Consider the following 15,074-nt stretch of genomic DNA (forward strand, 5'->3'; position numbering starts at 1 on the left):
AAATAAAATCCAAAAGATCCTCAAATTTTAGCATAAAAAAAAATTAAAAATAAATAGAAGTAGAAGAACGGCGTACCGTTTAGAGATTAGAAGAAAAAGAATGCCGTGTTGTCACTTTGCCGAGGCCGTGTCGAATAAGTAGAAGAGGGGGGGTATTTAAGTAATTCGAAAATTATCAGCCCCAATATTAATTTTGTCGGTTTTGGCTGGTTTGGTTTATTAGTTGGTTCTCAAATAGTAATGCAAATCGCAACCGGGAAAAAAAAAAGAACTAGGCTTTATCATCAGCTACCAGAAATAATTTAAAACCCTAGATTTTATCATCAGCTACCAGAAATAATTTTATGATTCGCAATCAAAATGACATCTGCTTCAAAGAAACATTATAAGGAGAAAGTCGTTCGTCGCAGGTAAAGTCCATCTGATTCCGACCTCGTAGAACACAACTCCTGTTTAGCTTTTTTCTAGGTTTCAATTTATGAAATTTATTTATTTGTGATTAATTTTTGGTTTTAGGTATAGACATTAAAATTTCAGAAGCAATATACGAATTTTTTTTTTTTTTTTAAAATTTTAATTTTGTTCTGACTTGTGAGTGAGAAGTAGGGAATATTGTGATTGTGCAGAGAGGAGAAACAAGAAGAAGCGGATGGACCCAAATATAGAGACCGTGCAAAGGAGCGTAGGGAGGACCAAAATCCAGACTATGAAGCCACCGAATTGGGTTCTTTTCATGCTGTGGCTCCTCCTGGAACTGTTGATATTCGCGCCGCCGATGCACACAAGCTATCTATTGAGAAGAGCAAGTACCTTGGAGGTTCGTGATAGTCTTCTTTATGTATCTATGTATATTATTTTGCTGAGACTGAAAATTTATTGCTGAAAGTACGGTAGTTAGATAAAGGTAAAAGTTAGTAGAACCACGAATAGAACTAAAAAAATAAGCTGAGTAGTAAAATAATTTTCATTTTTCATTGGTATCCAAACTGGGGATTAGTTTCACAAACATGTTGGTGATCTTGGGTGTGTCAATGTTGTATTTCAGGTGATGTGGAGCACACCCATTTGGTCAAAGGTTTGGATTATGCTTTGCTCAACAAAGTAAGAAGCGAGATTGACAAGAAGCCTGATGGTGGAGATGATATCGATGGAAAGTCTAGGTAAATTGAATTTTCTTTGTTAAATGTAATATGGTCTTGCGTTATTGATTGTAAGATGCATTAACACAAACTACTTATTTACTGACAGGTCATCTAAGGAGGATCAACACATGTCCATTCGGACTCCGACTGCAAAGGTGATTTGACTTCTTGAGAATGCAAAAGGGCTATGGAACATTGTTGTGATTTTAGCTTATTGTTTATTGATGTCTTGTGTTTGTGTTTCAGTCAGTGTATAAATGGATAGTCAAGCCTCAAACTAATAACAAATCGAATGAGATGTTCCTTCTGGGTCGAATGGCCTTTATTTTTAACATGGTAAGAATATTTGTTGCTTCTATATTCTTGTCTAATTTATATCTGCCTTTATTACCTTATGCTTGTCTAGTTTATAGCAGTCTTAATTACCTTAGGGTGTGCTGGGAGCCCAATGTTGGCTCTTCCTGATACAAGCTTGATTGTTTTGTCATTTTTATGCCACTTACAGTGTGTGTGCTTATTTGAAAGTACTTTAGTTTTTCTGGCCTTCATTCAGTTTAACAAACAGATATTAGTGTGCATAGTTTATAGGAAGTCAAACTGTCAAAGAAATGCGATATCTCATTACACCTCTATTGCCTGAGTGAAACTTGTAGATTGTGAGCAGATTTATTTTCTTTGAGTTGCCTACCCCTCTGTGTAAGAGGTCATATGGCCCTTGTGCTTATCTAGAGGCTTGGACATTAGGGTAGGTTATGCTGTATGTTATGCATGTTGATCTTGCACCCAATTGGTATGAGATCATGGGACTCTTATTACGTATGATACATCGTCCAATTTGAGAATGCACGAACATTAAAGCTTTAGAATATATGGAGGGTTAGGGACCAAGAATTGGTTGAATAGTAAATTATGACAGGAAACATTTTTTTACTTACAACAAAAAAAGACATGAAACATCAAGAATTCAATTTCATGGTAATGTGTTTAGGAAGTCTCATTTATAATAGATTTCTGTTTACCTATCAAAAAAAAAAAAAAATTGGTAATGTGTTTAGGAAGCTGATTTAAATGTTATATATATGGACTTATATGTTAGGACTGGTACATCATTTTAGTTTTGTGTTGTTAATCACTAGTCTACTCTGTAAACACAATCTTCTGACAGAAATGTCTCTTTTCCTGCATGCTAGGAGGGTGGATACTCCAACGAGATTCCAACAACCTTGCATAGGAGTAAAGCTGATTGTCCAGTGCCCGAGGTTTATATTTTCTTGATCCCTTTCTGGCATCTAGTCTTTAATGATGGGCAGCTTATCTGATTTAGGCGTGTACTTACTTTGCAGGAAATGGTTACTGTGAGTGTCGATGGCTCTGTGCTGGATCGAATAGCTAAGATTATGTCATATCTTCGTCTTGGCTCTTCTGGGAAGGTTCTTAAGAAGAAGAAAAAGGAGAGAGATGTAAAAGGTAATTTCTACATTCTGCTAAGAGATAAGCATTACAGTTCATTGAAATCATTGTTATAGAAGATACATGACTTTTATGTTGTGACTAAACACCTAAGAATGTGTCCTTCTGAGCTGCATAGACATTTATGTGCTTTGTGGTCGTTCAGCTGCTCTACAAATGGGCATTTCTGGTTAGCACAGTTATTCTGGAGATAAATTGAAGTGCTTTGATATATGCCTCACCAAGTTGCATGTTGAGTATGATTTGAGATGATAAATTCCAAGATTTTTTTTGATGGATAAAGAGATAGATCTTATGGTCCACTGTGGTACTCCACAAATGCAATTTTCATTGCTTTTTCTTTAGCATAGTTTTTGGTAGATCATTTTTCTTATTCATCTATGTAATATAGGTTGTTTTTGTACCTCCATTTTCTATTTCAGTAAAAATTTTAGCTGCTGGTAATGAATATGATGAAGAGGATAAGCCATCAAAGCCTAATGGTGGGATGTCAAAGAACCCAACTGAAAGCGAGCTTCTTCCGCCACCTCCACCTCCACCTCCACCTCCTCTAAGGAAAAATCATCTTGATTCAAGAGAGAAACAAGGCCCAGCAGTTGCTAGAGCAGAAGATGATGACATATTTGTTGGCGAAGGCGTTGACTATGCTATTCCTGGTAAAGATTTGAGCCAGAGCCCCCTCTCAGAGGACATGGAAGAGTCTCCTCGAAATAAGGAAAAGCCTTCCTATTTCACTGAACCTGCTTATGGTCCAGTCCAACCCTCTGGGCTGCCTCAGGAATGGCAAGGAACGGTAAGTTGATCCTAGTAATCATTCGCCTTTAGATTTGAGACGTGGGGAAGATATGGTAACTGAGCTTCCAATTTATACTTACCTTCCCTTAAGTTTCTATATTTTTCTTGTTGAAATGGACTATGTTTGTCCCTTTTCTAAGTTGATCGTATATTTATGAACCTTTTGGTTTCAGAATGGATATGATGCGATGCAAGCACAAGCGATGGCTGCTGGCTACCAGGGGGAGTGGCAGGATTACCAATATGCTGAACAACTGGCTTACCCTGATCAATACTTCCAGCAAAATATGCAGGCTTATGAAGTGGAAGGAGATTTAAATATTGTACAAGATCCACGCTTTATGACTCAAGAAGAGAAGGACCGGGGCTTAGGGTCTGTTTTTAAGCGGGATGATCAGAGACTTCAACAATTGAGGGAGAAAGATTCTCGAGAAAAGGATCCTAACTTCATTTCTGAGAGTTATTCTGAATGCTATCCAGGGTATCAAGAGTATAACCGTGAGATTGTGGACAGTGATGATGAAGATGACCTATCAAAAATGGATATGGGTGGACGAGTAAGTGATCTTTTATTTTGTTTATTATTATTATTATTTTTTTTTTGGAATCAGAAGCAGGTGATCTTTCCCAAGGTGGAAACATGTTTGGTTTTGCATATGAACATATGGTATAATTGATGCTTAATTTTAATCACTTACCTTTTAGTTGGTTTTGAATAGTATGGAATATTTATTCTGTGATGCAATGCCATATTCTTGTTCAGATGTACTTTTTTTTATATATTAATAAATGGTTACTGTAAAGTGACTGGTCTGGTATTCATAATAATTGATGCTTATTACATTATTGAAATGTTTTTGAACAGGCAAAGGGCCGTCTTCATCGGTGGGACTTTGAGACAGAGGAGGAATGGGCAACTTACAATGAGCAGAAAGAAGCAATGCCAAAAGCTGCATTTCAGTTTGGTGTGAAGATGCAAGATGGTCGAAAGACACGGAAACAAAACAGGGACCAGAAGCTCAATAATGAGCTGCACCAGATTAACAAGATACTTACCAGAAAGAAGATGGAGAAGGAGATGAATTCTGGTGAGGGTGGCAACCACTATGAAGATGACCTACAACCTGGAAAGAAGCTTCGAATATGAAATTTGATAGTTGTTCTAGTGTTTAAGAGAAGTTTTCTTTTGTAATCTGAAATTGGTGATACTCTTAATTTTATTTTATTTTTTAATACAAATACAATGGGCTTTCATAGTTCTTTCTTGTAGAATTTTCATGTGTTTTGTTTTGGTTCATAAGACAAAATACTGAAGAAGTAAATGGAGTTTAGGAACGTCGGTGTAAAGATGAAAATTTGAATTGATTGTCGTCATGGGAATTTAGGATAGGAGCCATCAAGGAATCCTCTAAACATTTTAGCTACCTTAATCTTGATGGGGTCAACCATAGAGAAGTGGGGGACATATTGCATATAATGTAATAAGTAAAGAATATAGTTTTTATGTTTTTGGTAGAAAAGGGCAGTTTTATTTATTTATTTATATAGGGAGTACAAAAACGAATGGCATCGTTTAATGGGGCAGTCTCTGCAAGTTCTCATTTGCCTTGGGTCCCATGCATAACACTGATATACAAAAGATGGGCATCGGTCTTATTCTTCCGGGTGGCTCTGTTGTCCTCTTTACACAAATACGAAGGATGGTCTAGGCTTGCTCCATAATATTCGTGCAATCACAAATCCACACAGATAATATTAATAGTTCCGCCAGTAATTATTAATTGTTTGGAGATAGAATAAATACATTTATTAGCTTATTATCTGTTTGCTTGTTCACACTTAGGCTAGACACACACTAATAAAAAACATGGACTTAGATGATATAGATTATGATGAAGGTTATAGCATAAGAGATATAGACAATAATTGGTTCAATGGTAATATGGATTATGATGAAATAGATTCTGATAGACATGACATGTAGAAAAAATGGCGTAAGAAATGTCTCAAAGACGTTTTTGACAGAAAGTAAAGAAGAATGTTACATAATGCAAGAAAAAAATGACATAGAAAGACAAAAGAGTAATAAAGATAGCCTAATAGAGACAAGTGAAGTATGGAAAGACAAGACAATAAAGAAACTAGTTCAATACAAACTATACCTAAGAAGATGGATGAGAAAGAGAACAAAAATCAAGACTTGAAAGACTAAAAAGGTAACTTTTACGGAAAAGAAGGGCAATGGTCATATTGAAATAGTGCAAGACAACCTAGACATAATTGATAAAGACAAAGAAAAAGGAATGTTAAAGAAAGGAATAGTAAAAGAAATGATAGAAAGAATGGAAAGACAAGCCAATAAGCTAACCAACTCAAAAGAAACTCTACGTAAGAAGTTGGATATAGAAAAGAACATAGAAAAAAACATAGAAAAAAAAAAGACATGATAAGGAAAGAGAAAGAAAATGATAGTTTAGTCAACAAAGGATGGATAAATGATAGTTTAAAAGAAAAAATTGATGAAAGACTAAAATCAATTGAAAGATCCATACTATATACCCAAAATGATAGTTTGGCAGAATTAATTAAAAAGATAGAAGGCCAAATTGCCACAAATTGTTAGCCAATTAATTACTAGCATTGAGTTTACTTCTAAAATAATGTGATTATATCCTAAATTCTATGCCAAATCAAGTCCATAATCCATTGATCATGCCAATTTTGAAGGATGCCCTACCTCCCCCACCTTACCAGGATTGGCTAGTACACTACCATCAGTGTTAAGAGTAATATAAGGGTTTTCCTACCGTGCTCTCTTGCCCTAGGGCTTGTAGTAGCAGTTTAGTGTCTTGCAGCGTCTTGCAAGAGTGTGTTGACCTTCCTTGGGTAAGGTCAGGTTCTAGTGGTATTTTATTTGATCCCAGTTTCTCTCTAGAGATAGGTTCCTTTCTCGGTGGTGTTTAGTAAAGGGATTATTATGGTTGAAGAACTTGAGGAGCTTTGGAAGAAACTGTCATTCACCGAGGAGGAGGATGAAGGTATTGAGCTTGGAAGTGGTAGCACAAAAGTAGCGAAAGAAAGAGGGAAAAATTGTGCAGTCCTGAAAGTGTTAACACAGAGAAGTATAAGCGTGGATGCCTTGAGGAAAAACATGAGGATGATGTGGAAACTAAACAAGGGGGTGCAAATATCCGAGATAGAAGAGGATTTATTCTTGGTTGAATTTGGAGATGGTAGGGACAAGAAGAAAGTCCTTGATATGTGTCCTTGGAGTTACGAAAAACAATTAGTCTTAATTCAAGATTTTGAGGCAGAACTAGCACCAAGGGAGATTGACTTTAAATGGTCTTCGTTTTGGGTTCAAATGTTCAATCTGCCCTTGAAGAGTAGGACAAGAGAAATAGGAGAGGTTATTGGCTCCAAGCTGGGGACGGTTTTAGAGGTGGATTTATCTGAAATAGGGGTCCATTGGGGAAAATGCCTAAGGGTGAAGATACAGATCGACGTAACAAAAAGACTGGTGAAGGGGAAACGGGTTACCATAGAGGGAGGTGAAAGCAGGTGGATTAACTTCAAATATACAACTGTGGGTTGCTCAGTCATGCACTGAAAAATTGTCCGAATAGCTCTAAAATTCCTCAACAAAAAATTAACAACCTACAATACAGGGCGTGGCTGAGAGGGGAATCGATAAGGAGAGGTTTATCGATAAGGAGAGGTTTTAAGGATCTTACAGAGTGAAGCATGGAAAGTGAAGGTGATGAAAAGAGTTGGGCAGCCGAGGTTAGACCAGAGAAAGGGGTGGAGAAACCTAGTGAGGCCAGGGAGAAGACTATGGTAGGTGAGGAGCACGTGCCTAGTGTAACGCCCCAAAATCATAGGCAATAAAAGTCTATTTAATCTGAATAATCCATAAAAAATATTACATAAAAGAAACTAGCAACCTTGAATCTGATTACAAAAGTCAGAGCTCTAATTCACCAAATACAAAATATCCTCAAAATAATTCTCCAATACAAAGTTTAATGCCATAAAATAATAATAAAATTCTCAGTTCCACAAAAATAGTTTGTAACTTCTGTCTCCCAAGAATCTCTACTCCAGTAATCCACCTAATGTATCTGTAATGGGAAATAAAGGGGGGTGAGATAACTCAATAAGTGGAATTCACTAACATTGGGGTGTGGGAACAAACCTTTCAAATGAATAATTCTTTCAACAGATTCATAACTTATAACTCATCAATATTATGTCATCAACTAATTCATGTAAAAGAAAATAATATCTTTATATTGTGAGCCATCATAATATATATATTGATACCATCACATAAACAATTTCCTAGACTTTTCTCGTGGTCAACGTTTACGCCCCGTTGACAGGGTTGTGTTGTCCCCTTTTTGAGACTGGAACCTCCTTTCATCCCATTTCTTAAGGATGGCTCCTTTGGAACCTAAAGGTACACTCCCTTGCTAAGGAGTTTCCTTTTGGATCCTCAATAGTATGCTCCCTTGCTAAGGAGCTATCAAATGTGCACTGTCCCCTTTTGGGACCGTCCCTTGCTAAGGACTAGCTGCAGCATGATTGTCCCTTGCTAAGGACTAAATACCATACTGAGTTTCTAATCACGACTTGCCATAAGTTTTCAAAACATATTCAATATGCTCACAAAATAATCCATTCATACTTCTCAAAATATGAAGACATATTCACACATACAAGTTTAAATAAAATTAGGTTGTCCCACAAGTTTTTCATAAAACGAATAGCCAATGTGCACATCAAACATTTGTAAAATATTCATTTATATATAGAATATCAACATATTTCTTTCATATAAAATAGTTTAATAATCAATACTGTTTTGGAAAAACCCCCAAAATTAGTAAACACCACTTACCTCTTAGCTGCAAAAATAAAGGAAATCAACCTCCCTTGAATCACAACAATTCAGTAGAATTAGAAGCTAGCAATACCAAAAATAGGTTCATCAATACACAATTTCCCACTTCAAAATTTATTTTCACACTTAAACGGTTTTATCCTAAACAATATTAATATATCCAAAATCCTCCATTTATTCACTTAACTATCAAATTTACTATTGGAAGCCACGTATTGCCTTAATTTGTTGCTTAGCATTCCCTCTTGATGCCACTGGATGTCCATTGACTCTAACCATTATATATATATATATATATATATATTCAATCTAACATGGGTAGCCATGAGATAGTATTCTTAATTTATCAATCCGGATGCTTACATTTTTCCCTTGAAGCCACGATATATATAAACCTATCTGATCAACCTAGTATATAAAGCTATTAATCAAAGGTAGAAGCCATATATTAAAGTTATGTCAAATCCTTTTCAAAGCCTATGGAGGACCATACGGCTATATAAATAAAAAGTTCCTATTTTAATATTGTGTTCATCAACCCAGAGACCCAAATCCTCTTGATGCCATAAAGCAAAGGACATGGCTGGACCCTTATTTGGGCAAAGACAATGGTAGTGAAAAGAGTTAAACCAAAATATATATATAAACCACAAGTAATCCTTTTTCCTTTCACATGGTGACAAAACAAATGATAAAGTCCAAGCCTATTAGACACCATTCAAAGCTCTGGACATGTAGCCATATTTGACCATTCTTATCTAATATAATACAATTATAGGAACCCTTTTTCTATTAGAATAATGATAGTCTAGGTTCATATCAATTGCAAGCTATTATACTATTCAAACTTCTTAAATCTTGAGCATGAGAAACATCATACCTGAAGACTCCAACTCAATGCCACAGTGAAGAAAGGCAGAATTCAATAGTCGGTTGAAGCAAAAAGAAATCCCGTCAGCAAAACACGTGTGACCTAAGAGGAAAGGCTAGGGTTTTCAAGGCCCATATATGTACTATGTCACCTCACTTGGGCTTCATATTCCATAGTATTTATCTTCTTTTTAATACCTTAGGCCCAAATTAATTTAATCCATTTTAATTATAGGCCTCCATTAAAAATTTACGTATAATAATTTAATTGGTATCAAAATTATGGGGTGTTACACCTAGGCTGACTAGTAGGGACGGTAATAGCCTAATTTGGATTGAAGTGAAACAAAAAACACCAGAGCATTTGACATAGGAGATACACGAAGAGGGAAAGGTTAACAAGTTTGGTGGGAAAGCAGAAGAGAGGGAGGCACAAATTCGTGCAAAACCATTAGAAACTTTTCTGGCCCAACCCGAAAATTCTGAAAGCATGCAGTGGGAGAAAGCAGCTAATCAGGGAGCCGAACCTGTTTTCAAACTCGAACTGGCGTCAAACCAGTCTCAAGAGAAGCAAGTGCTAAGCCCAGCCTAACCCGATACAGCTCAAGGCCCAATGGCCATGGCATACGACCTAATTAAGGGTTGGACTGTGGATAAGTTAGGCCCAAAGAATGGACATTGGAAGCACTTGGCAAGGGAAGGAAAAGGAGAAAAAGGCAAGGAGGGTGCTGGCCCAACCAAACAAAAACAGGAGGGTCCAACTCCACTCCAAGAGCTGGACCCAAACGTGGTAAATCAGAAAAGAAGAAAAGAGAAGATACATAGCAAACCTAGCTCCGAGGATGAGAAATAGATGGATGGCGATGAGGCAGTGACTGTGACGCAGCACCGTCGAGCCCAATGAGTATTGTTGCCTGGAATTGCCAGGGTTTGCGGTTGACCCTGGCAGTTCGTATACTCACCGATGAGGTGAGAACCCGAGACCCATTGTTGGTTTTTCTTGCTAAACTAAAGCCAGCGTAGGTCGGATTAAGGACATTCAGGCGGAGCTCAACTTCACGCAAGGTATTGTGGTTCCGAGCGATGGGAGAAGCGGCGGCCTCGCATCGCTATGGAAGGAAGGCACAGATGTAACTTTTAAAAGTTGCTCGAACACGCATATAGATGTGGTTGTCTGTGAGAGCTCGGCGTCAATTCCTTGGAGGGCAACGGGCTTTTATGGACAACCCAAGACTGAGAAGCGCTATATATCGTGGCAACTGTTGGATACGTTGAATGCTCAATGCGATATGCCGTGGATCGTATTCGGCGATTTCAACAAGATTGTCCATCCTAGCAAAAAATCAGGTGGGCAAGAAAGAGATGTGAAGCAAATGGAAAGGTTCAGATATTGTTTGAGCCGATGTGGGTTAGTGGATATGGGCTTTGTGGGGCAGCGATTCACATGGTGTAATGGGCGCAGTGGAGATCAAAGAACTAAACTAAGGCTTGATCGGATGGTTGCTAATGAAGAGTGGATGTCTATGTTCCCAGAGGCAAGTGTTTTTCATTGTTCAATGTCGATTTCAGATCATTGTTTGCTGGCTTTGTCTCTCAAACGAAGACAACCAAGAAAGCCCATGGGGAAGCGTTTTATGTTTGAGGCTATGTGGACGAGGGAAGATGGTTGTAGGGACATTATTGAGGCAGCATGGGATCCACTTGAGAATAGTGCAGTGCATTCCATCTTAGACAAATTGAAGAAGTGTCAAGACCATCTTCAGAGGTGGAATTGGAGGGTGTATGGGAATGTAAACAAAGTCCTTAGGCAGAAACAATCAAAATTTCAGCAATTAGAAGTGTCAGAATGCACTAATGAAAAGGTAGAGGTGATTCGGAATCTAGAGGCAGAAATAAACGAGGTTTTATTAAGGGAGGAAATTATGTGGAATCAAAGGTCTAGAGCGCTCCAGATTAAATGGGGAGACCGCAATACAAAGTTTTTTCACGCCACGGCCAGCCAAAGGCGGAGGAAGAACAGGATTTTGGGGTTGAACGATTTTGAAGGGGTGTGGCAGGAAGATCAGGGGATAGTTGAAGGCATAATACTGGACTACTTTGAGGCCATTTTTATGTTTGACCATCCAACCAACTTCGAAGCAAGTCTAAGCGCAATCAACAGCCGAGTCTTAACTGAAATGAATGAGGAACTGGTTGCGGAATTCAAGCCTGATGAAATAAGGGCAGCACTTAAACAAATGCACCTAACAAAGTCCCAGGGTTCGGACGGTTTGTCTCCTATTTTTTATCAAAAATATTGGGATATAGTAGGCTCTGATGTTATTAATTATGTGTTGGATGTGCTTAATGCTGGTGTATTGCCAAGTAGCCTTAATGAGACTTATATATGCCTTATTCCAAAAGTTAAGAACCCCCAAAAAATTACTAAATTCAAGCCGATCAATCTATGCAATATTATATATAAAATCATATCAAAAGTATTAGCTAACCGCCTGAAAAAAGTCCTCGCAGTAGTCATTGATGAATGACAGAGTGCATTTGTTTCGGGGAGACTTATAACAGATAACGTGCTAGTGGCGTTCGGAACAATGCATAGTATTGATCTTAGGAGGAAAGGAAAGGAAACCCTCATGGCCATAAAGCTAGACATGAGCAAGGCCTACGATAGGGTAGAATAGGTTTACTTGGAAGCTATGATGAAGAAGATGGGGTTCCATGAGAAGTGGATATCTCTCACAATGATGTGCGCGACAATAGTGAGTTACTCTGTTCTGATCAATGGGGAACCCAAAGGTAGAATTACTCTCTTGAGGGGACTTCGGCAAGGAGATCCCATTTCTCCATACCTATTCCTACTTTGTGCGGAGGGTTTGACTGCCATGTTGAAAAAGGAGGAGGCAGCGAGGAACAACAAAGGAGTGGCGGTGTGTAGGGGTGCTCCTAGAATCTCCCATTTGTTGTTTGCTGACGATAGTATAATTTTCTGTAGAGCCACAACTAAAGAAGGAAGTAGGGTGCTTAAGGTGTTAGTGGACTATGAAGGTGACTCAGGCCAAAAGCTTAACAAGGAAAAGACTTCTCTCTTTTTTAGCAAAAACATGAGGAGAGAAGTCCAAGAACAAGTAAAGAGTCAATTCGAAGCTCAAATTATTAAACACCATGAGAGGTATTTGGGGTTGCCGCCACTAGTTGGGAAGGGAAAAAGGAAAGCTTTTAATTGCATAAAAGACCTTGTGGGGAGAAAAATTGCCGGGTGGAAAGGCAAATTGCTCTCTAATGCGGGGAGGGAGATTCGCATCAAAGCGGTGTCCCAAGTTACACCTACCTATACGATGAGTTGCTTCAAGCTTCCGGACTCTTTGTGCAAGGAGCTGAATTCCATGATGAGTAACTTTTGGTGGGGGCAGAAGGAAAAAGAGAGGAAAATGGCATGGATCTCTTGGGAAAAATTGGGCACTCCAAAGAAGGAATGGGGTATGGGTTTTAGGGACTTAAGGGCCTTTAACTTGGCCTTACTCGCCAAACAAGGGTGGCGGATTCAACAAAATCCTGGTTCTATGGTCCATAGAGTTTTTAACGCAAAATACTTTGGAGGTAGCTCGTTCAAGGATGCTCAATTGGGTAGCAGACCTTCCTATGTGTGGAGAAGCATCATGGCAGCTAAGGAGATTGTTGAAAAGGGATCTAGATGGGTCATTGGTAATGGCAAACAGGTGCACATTTGGGAGGATAGATGGATTCCAACACTGGTCTCTTTCAAGGTGGTCAGTCCGAGGGTTCCTCAAATAATGTGGAGTGGGTTTCGGACCTTATTAATACTGACACTAGAAGTTGGGACACTGCAAAGGTGAATAGTACTTTTTTTCCTTTCGAAGCCCAAGTGATCTTGGGAATTCCTATCAGCCTTCGGCTTCCCATTGATGCCTTGACATGGGCATGGACTCCCAATGGGCGTTTCACTGTCAAAAGTGCGTACAAAGTAGCCTAGCAAAGTATGCATAAGACCAAAGGCAGAGCAGATGGGAGAGAATGTTCAGATGGGACAAGCCTAAGAGCACTATGGAAATTAATTTGGAATTTGAATTGCCCAAATAAGGTCAAGCACTTTATGTGGAGGGCTTGTAAGAATATTCTGCATAGGGGGATTGGGGTCGAAGTCAGTTGTGATTTGTGTGGAGGAGAGGAAAACTCGGGCCATATTCTGTGGAGTTGCAAGGCAGCAAAGGAGGTATGGAAAGCAACGAGTTCGAAACCTCCTTCTTTGCTTGACTTTAATCTGGAATTTGTGGATATAGTGTGGGAAATTATGGTGAGATTTTCGATGGTCGATTGGGAGTTATTTGCCATTATAGCCTGGAGCTTGTGGAACAATAGAAATAAGCTTAGACATGGAGGCCGAACCAAACAGTTTGATCAAATAGTTAAGGAGGAAGTAGAGTATGCAAAGGAAGTAAAACAAGTCAAGCTAATTCCAACTCAACCTCCCCTTGCTGGTAAGCCCCCTTAGATTCCTCCTAGACCGGACTGTTATAAAATTAATGTTGATGGAGCTGTTTTTCATGAATTGAGGGGTTGTGGTGTGGGAGTTGTGATAAGGAATGAAAGGGGTCAACTGATGGGAGCATTGAGTGGGAAGCTTGATTTACTGCTGGGAGCACTGGAGGCTGAAGCCAAAGAAGTTGAAGTAGGAGTGCAGTTGGCGTGGGACATGGGACTAAAGAATGTTTCCCTTGAATGCGACTCGCAAATGGTGGTCAACGGGTTAAAAGGAAGGGACATATGCCATAATTCCATTCAGAAACTGGTTGAAGGAATCCATGAGGGTTTAAGGCAGTTTAGATCGTGGGAGGTAGGCCATGTTTGCAGAAATAGCAATGTTGTAGCCCATCTATTGGCAAAATATGCCAAGGGGTTAAATGAATGTATTATATGGGTGGAAGACATTCCTCTAGTTATCTTGAACCAGGTTCATAAAGATGTATCCTACTTGATGTCCGATTCTGATTAATGAAAGTTTGCGTATGCTGTATATCAAAAAAAAAAAAGAAAAAAAAAAAGAGTAATATAAGGGCTTGATGATGCGATGAGGTTTGAGTCTAGGTTGCTGACTAGTTCAAACATGGTAAACTAAAACTGGAGTTGGAGAAAAGGTCATGGAGCAAGGAAAATATGACTTGGGTAACAACTGCTTTTACTTGATCATTCAGATCTAACATGCAGTTTTTTTGTTTGTTTTGTGATTTTGCGTGTCCTCCTTGCATTGTCTTGCATGTTTCCAATTAGGGCTTATCTTGCAGTTCATGCAAGAGATTTGACAAGGGCGATCTTTGTCTTGATGGTTCAATCTCTTGAGCCATCATATCCCGTGTCAAGAACTTACATAATAAACATTGACTAGTCGTGTTGTGTTTGTAGATTATGTTAAAGGTTGTCAATCATCAATCATTCATGTACCATTATAGGGGTGCATGAACAAGACAAGATGCCATTGAGTTGCCTTTGGAGATCCCCTTATTTTTACGCAATCCAAATATGTGAAAAAATGAATAAAGAAACAGACAGTATAAGGACACAATAAAATCTAGTAACATTTTCACGACAATCTTTTTTATTTTTTTTAAAATTTTTTTATACAAGATAAAAATTCTACTCTAGTTTAATCTAAGTGTATATGTGTGTGAAACTCCCTCCTAGAGACTTGAATCCTGGCTCTTGCCCTCCACACCCCACAAACACTTATATTTGTGGAGTGACCATCGCACCAAGGATGTGCGGTGGTACAACAATCTTGTTTTAAGTTGTAATGAGTTCTGATGTAATCTAATTTTATTTCGACATATGATGAGCCAATAACTCAAGTTTCTTGTGAAATTTTGATGTGCTAGTAGAAGTAC

General features: G+C 38.5%; 3 protein-coding genes across 3 annotated transcripts; all 3 read left to right on the forward strand.

The window, feature by feature from the left end:
* The first annotated feature begins 221 nt into the window (after positions 1-221).
* LOC126705560 (suppressor of mec-8 and unc-52 protein homolog 2) lies at positions 222-4,663 on the forward strand. The gene is made up of 10 exons (XM_050404614.1): positions 222-410; positions 627-817; positions 1,046-1,160; positions 1,249-1,297; positions 1,389-1,478; positions 2,333-2,401; positions 2,486-2,609; positions 3,035-3,405; positions 3,581-3,964; positions 4,273-4,663. The coding sequence occupies exons 1-10, from the start codon at positions 361-363 to the stop codon at positions 4,552-4,554; spliced, it is 1,725 nt and encodes a 574-aa protein (XP_050260571.1). The 5' UTR covers positions 222-360; the 3' UTR covers positions 4,555-4,663.
* A 1,721-nt stretch (positions 4,664-6,384) lies between these two features.
* Positions 6,385-7,017, forward strand: LOC126707121 (uncharacterized). Its single transcript, XM_050406718.1, has one exon. The coding sequence runs from the start codon at positions 6,385-6,387 to the stop codon at positions 7,015-7,017; it is 633 nt and encodes a 210-aa protein (XP_050262675.1).
* Positions 7,018-7,151: 134 nt separating this feature from the next.
* On the forward strand, positions 7,152-11,858 carry LOC126707122 (uncharacterized). The gene is made up of 3 exons (XM_050406720.1): positions 7,152-7,248; positions 10,204-11,448; positions 11,743-11,858. The coding sequence occupies exons 1-3, from the start codon at positions 7,152-7,154 to the stop codon at positions 11,856-11,858; spliced, it is 1,458 nt and encodes a 485-aa protein (XP_050262677.1).
* The last annotated feature ends 3,216 nt before the right edge of the window (positions 11,859-15,074 follow it).

This window comes from Quercus robur, chromosome 11 (genome assembly GCF_932294415.1).
Source record: "Quercus robur chromosome 11, dhQueRobu3.1, whole genome shotgun sequence".
In the NCBI taxonomy this organism is placed as follows: domain Eukaryota; kingdom Viridiplantae; phylum Streptophyta; class Magnoliopsida; order Fagales; family Fagaceae; genus Quercus; species Quercus robur.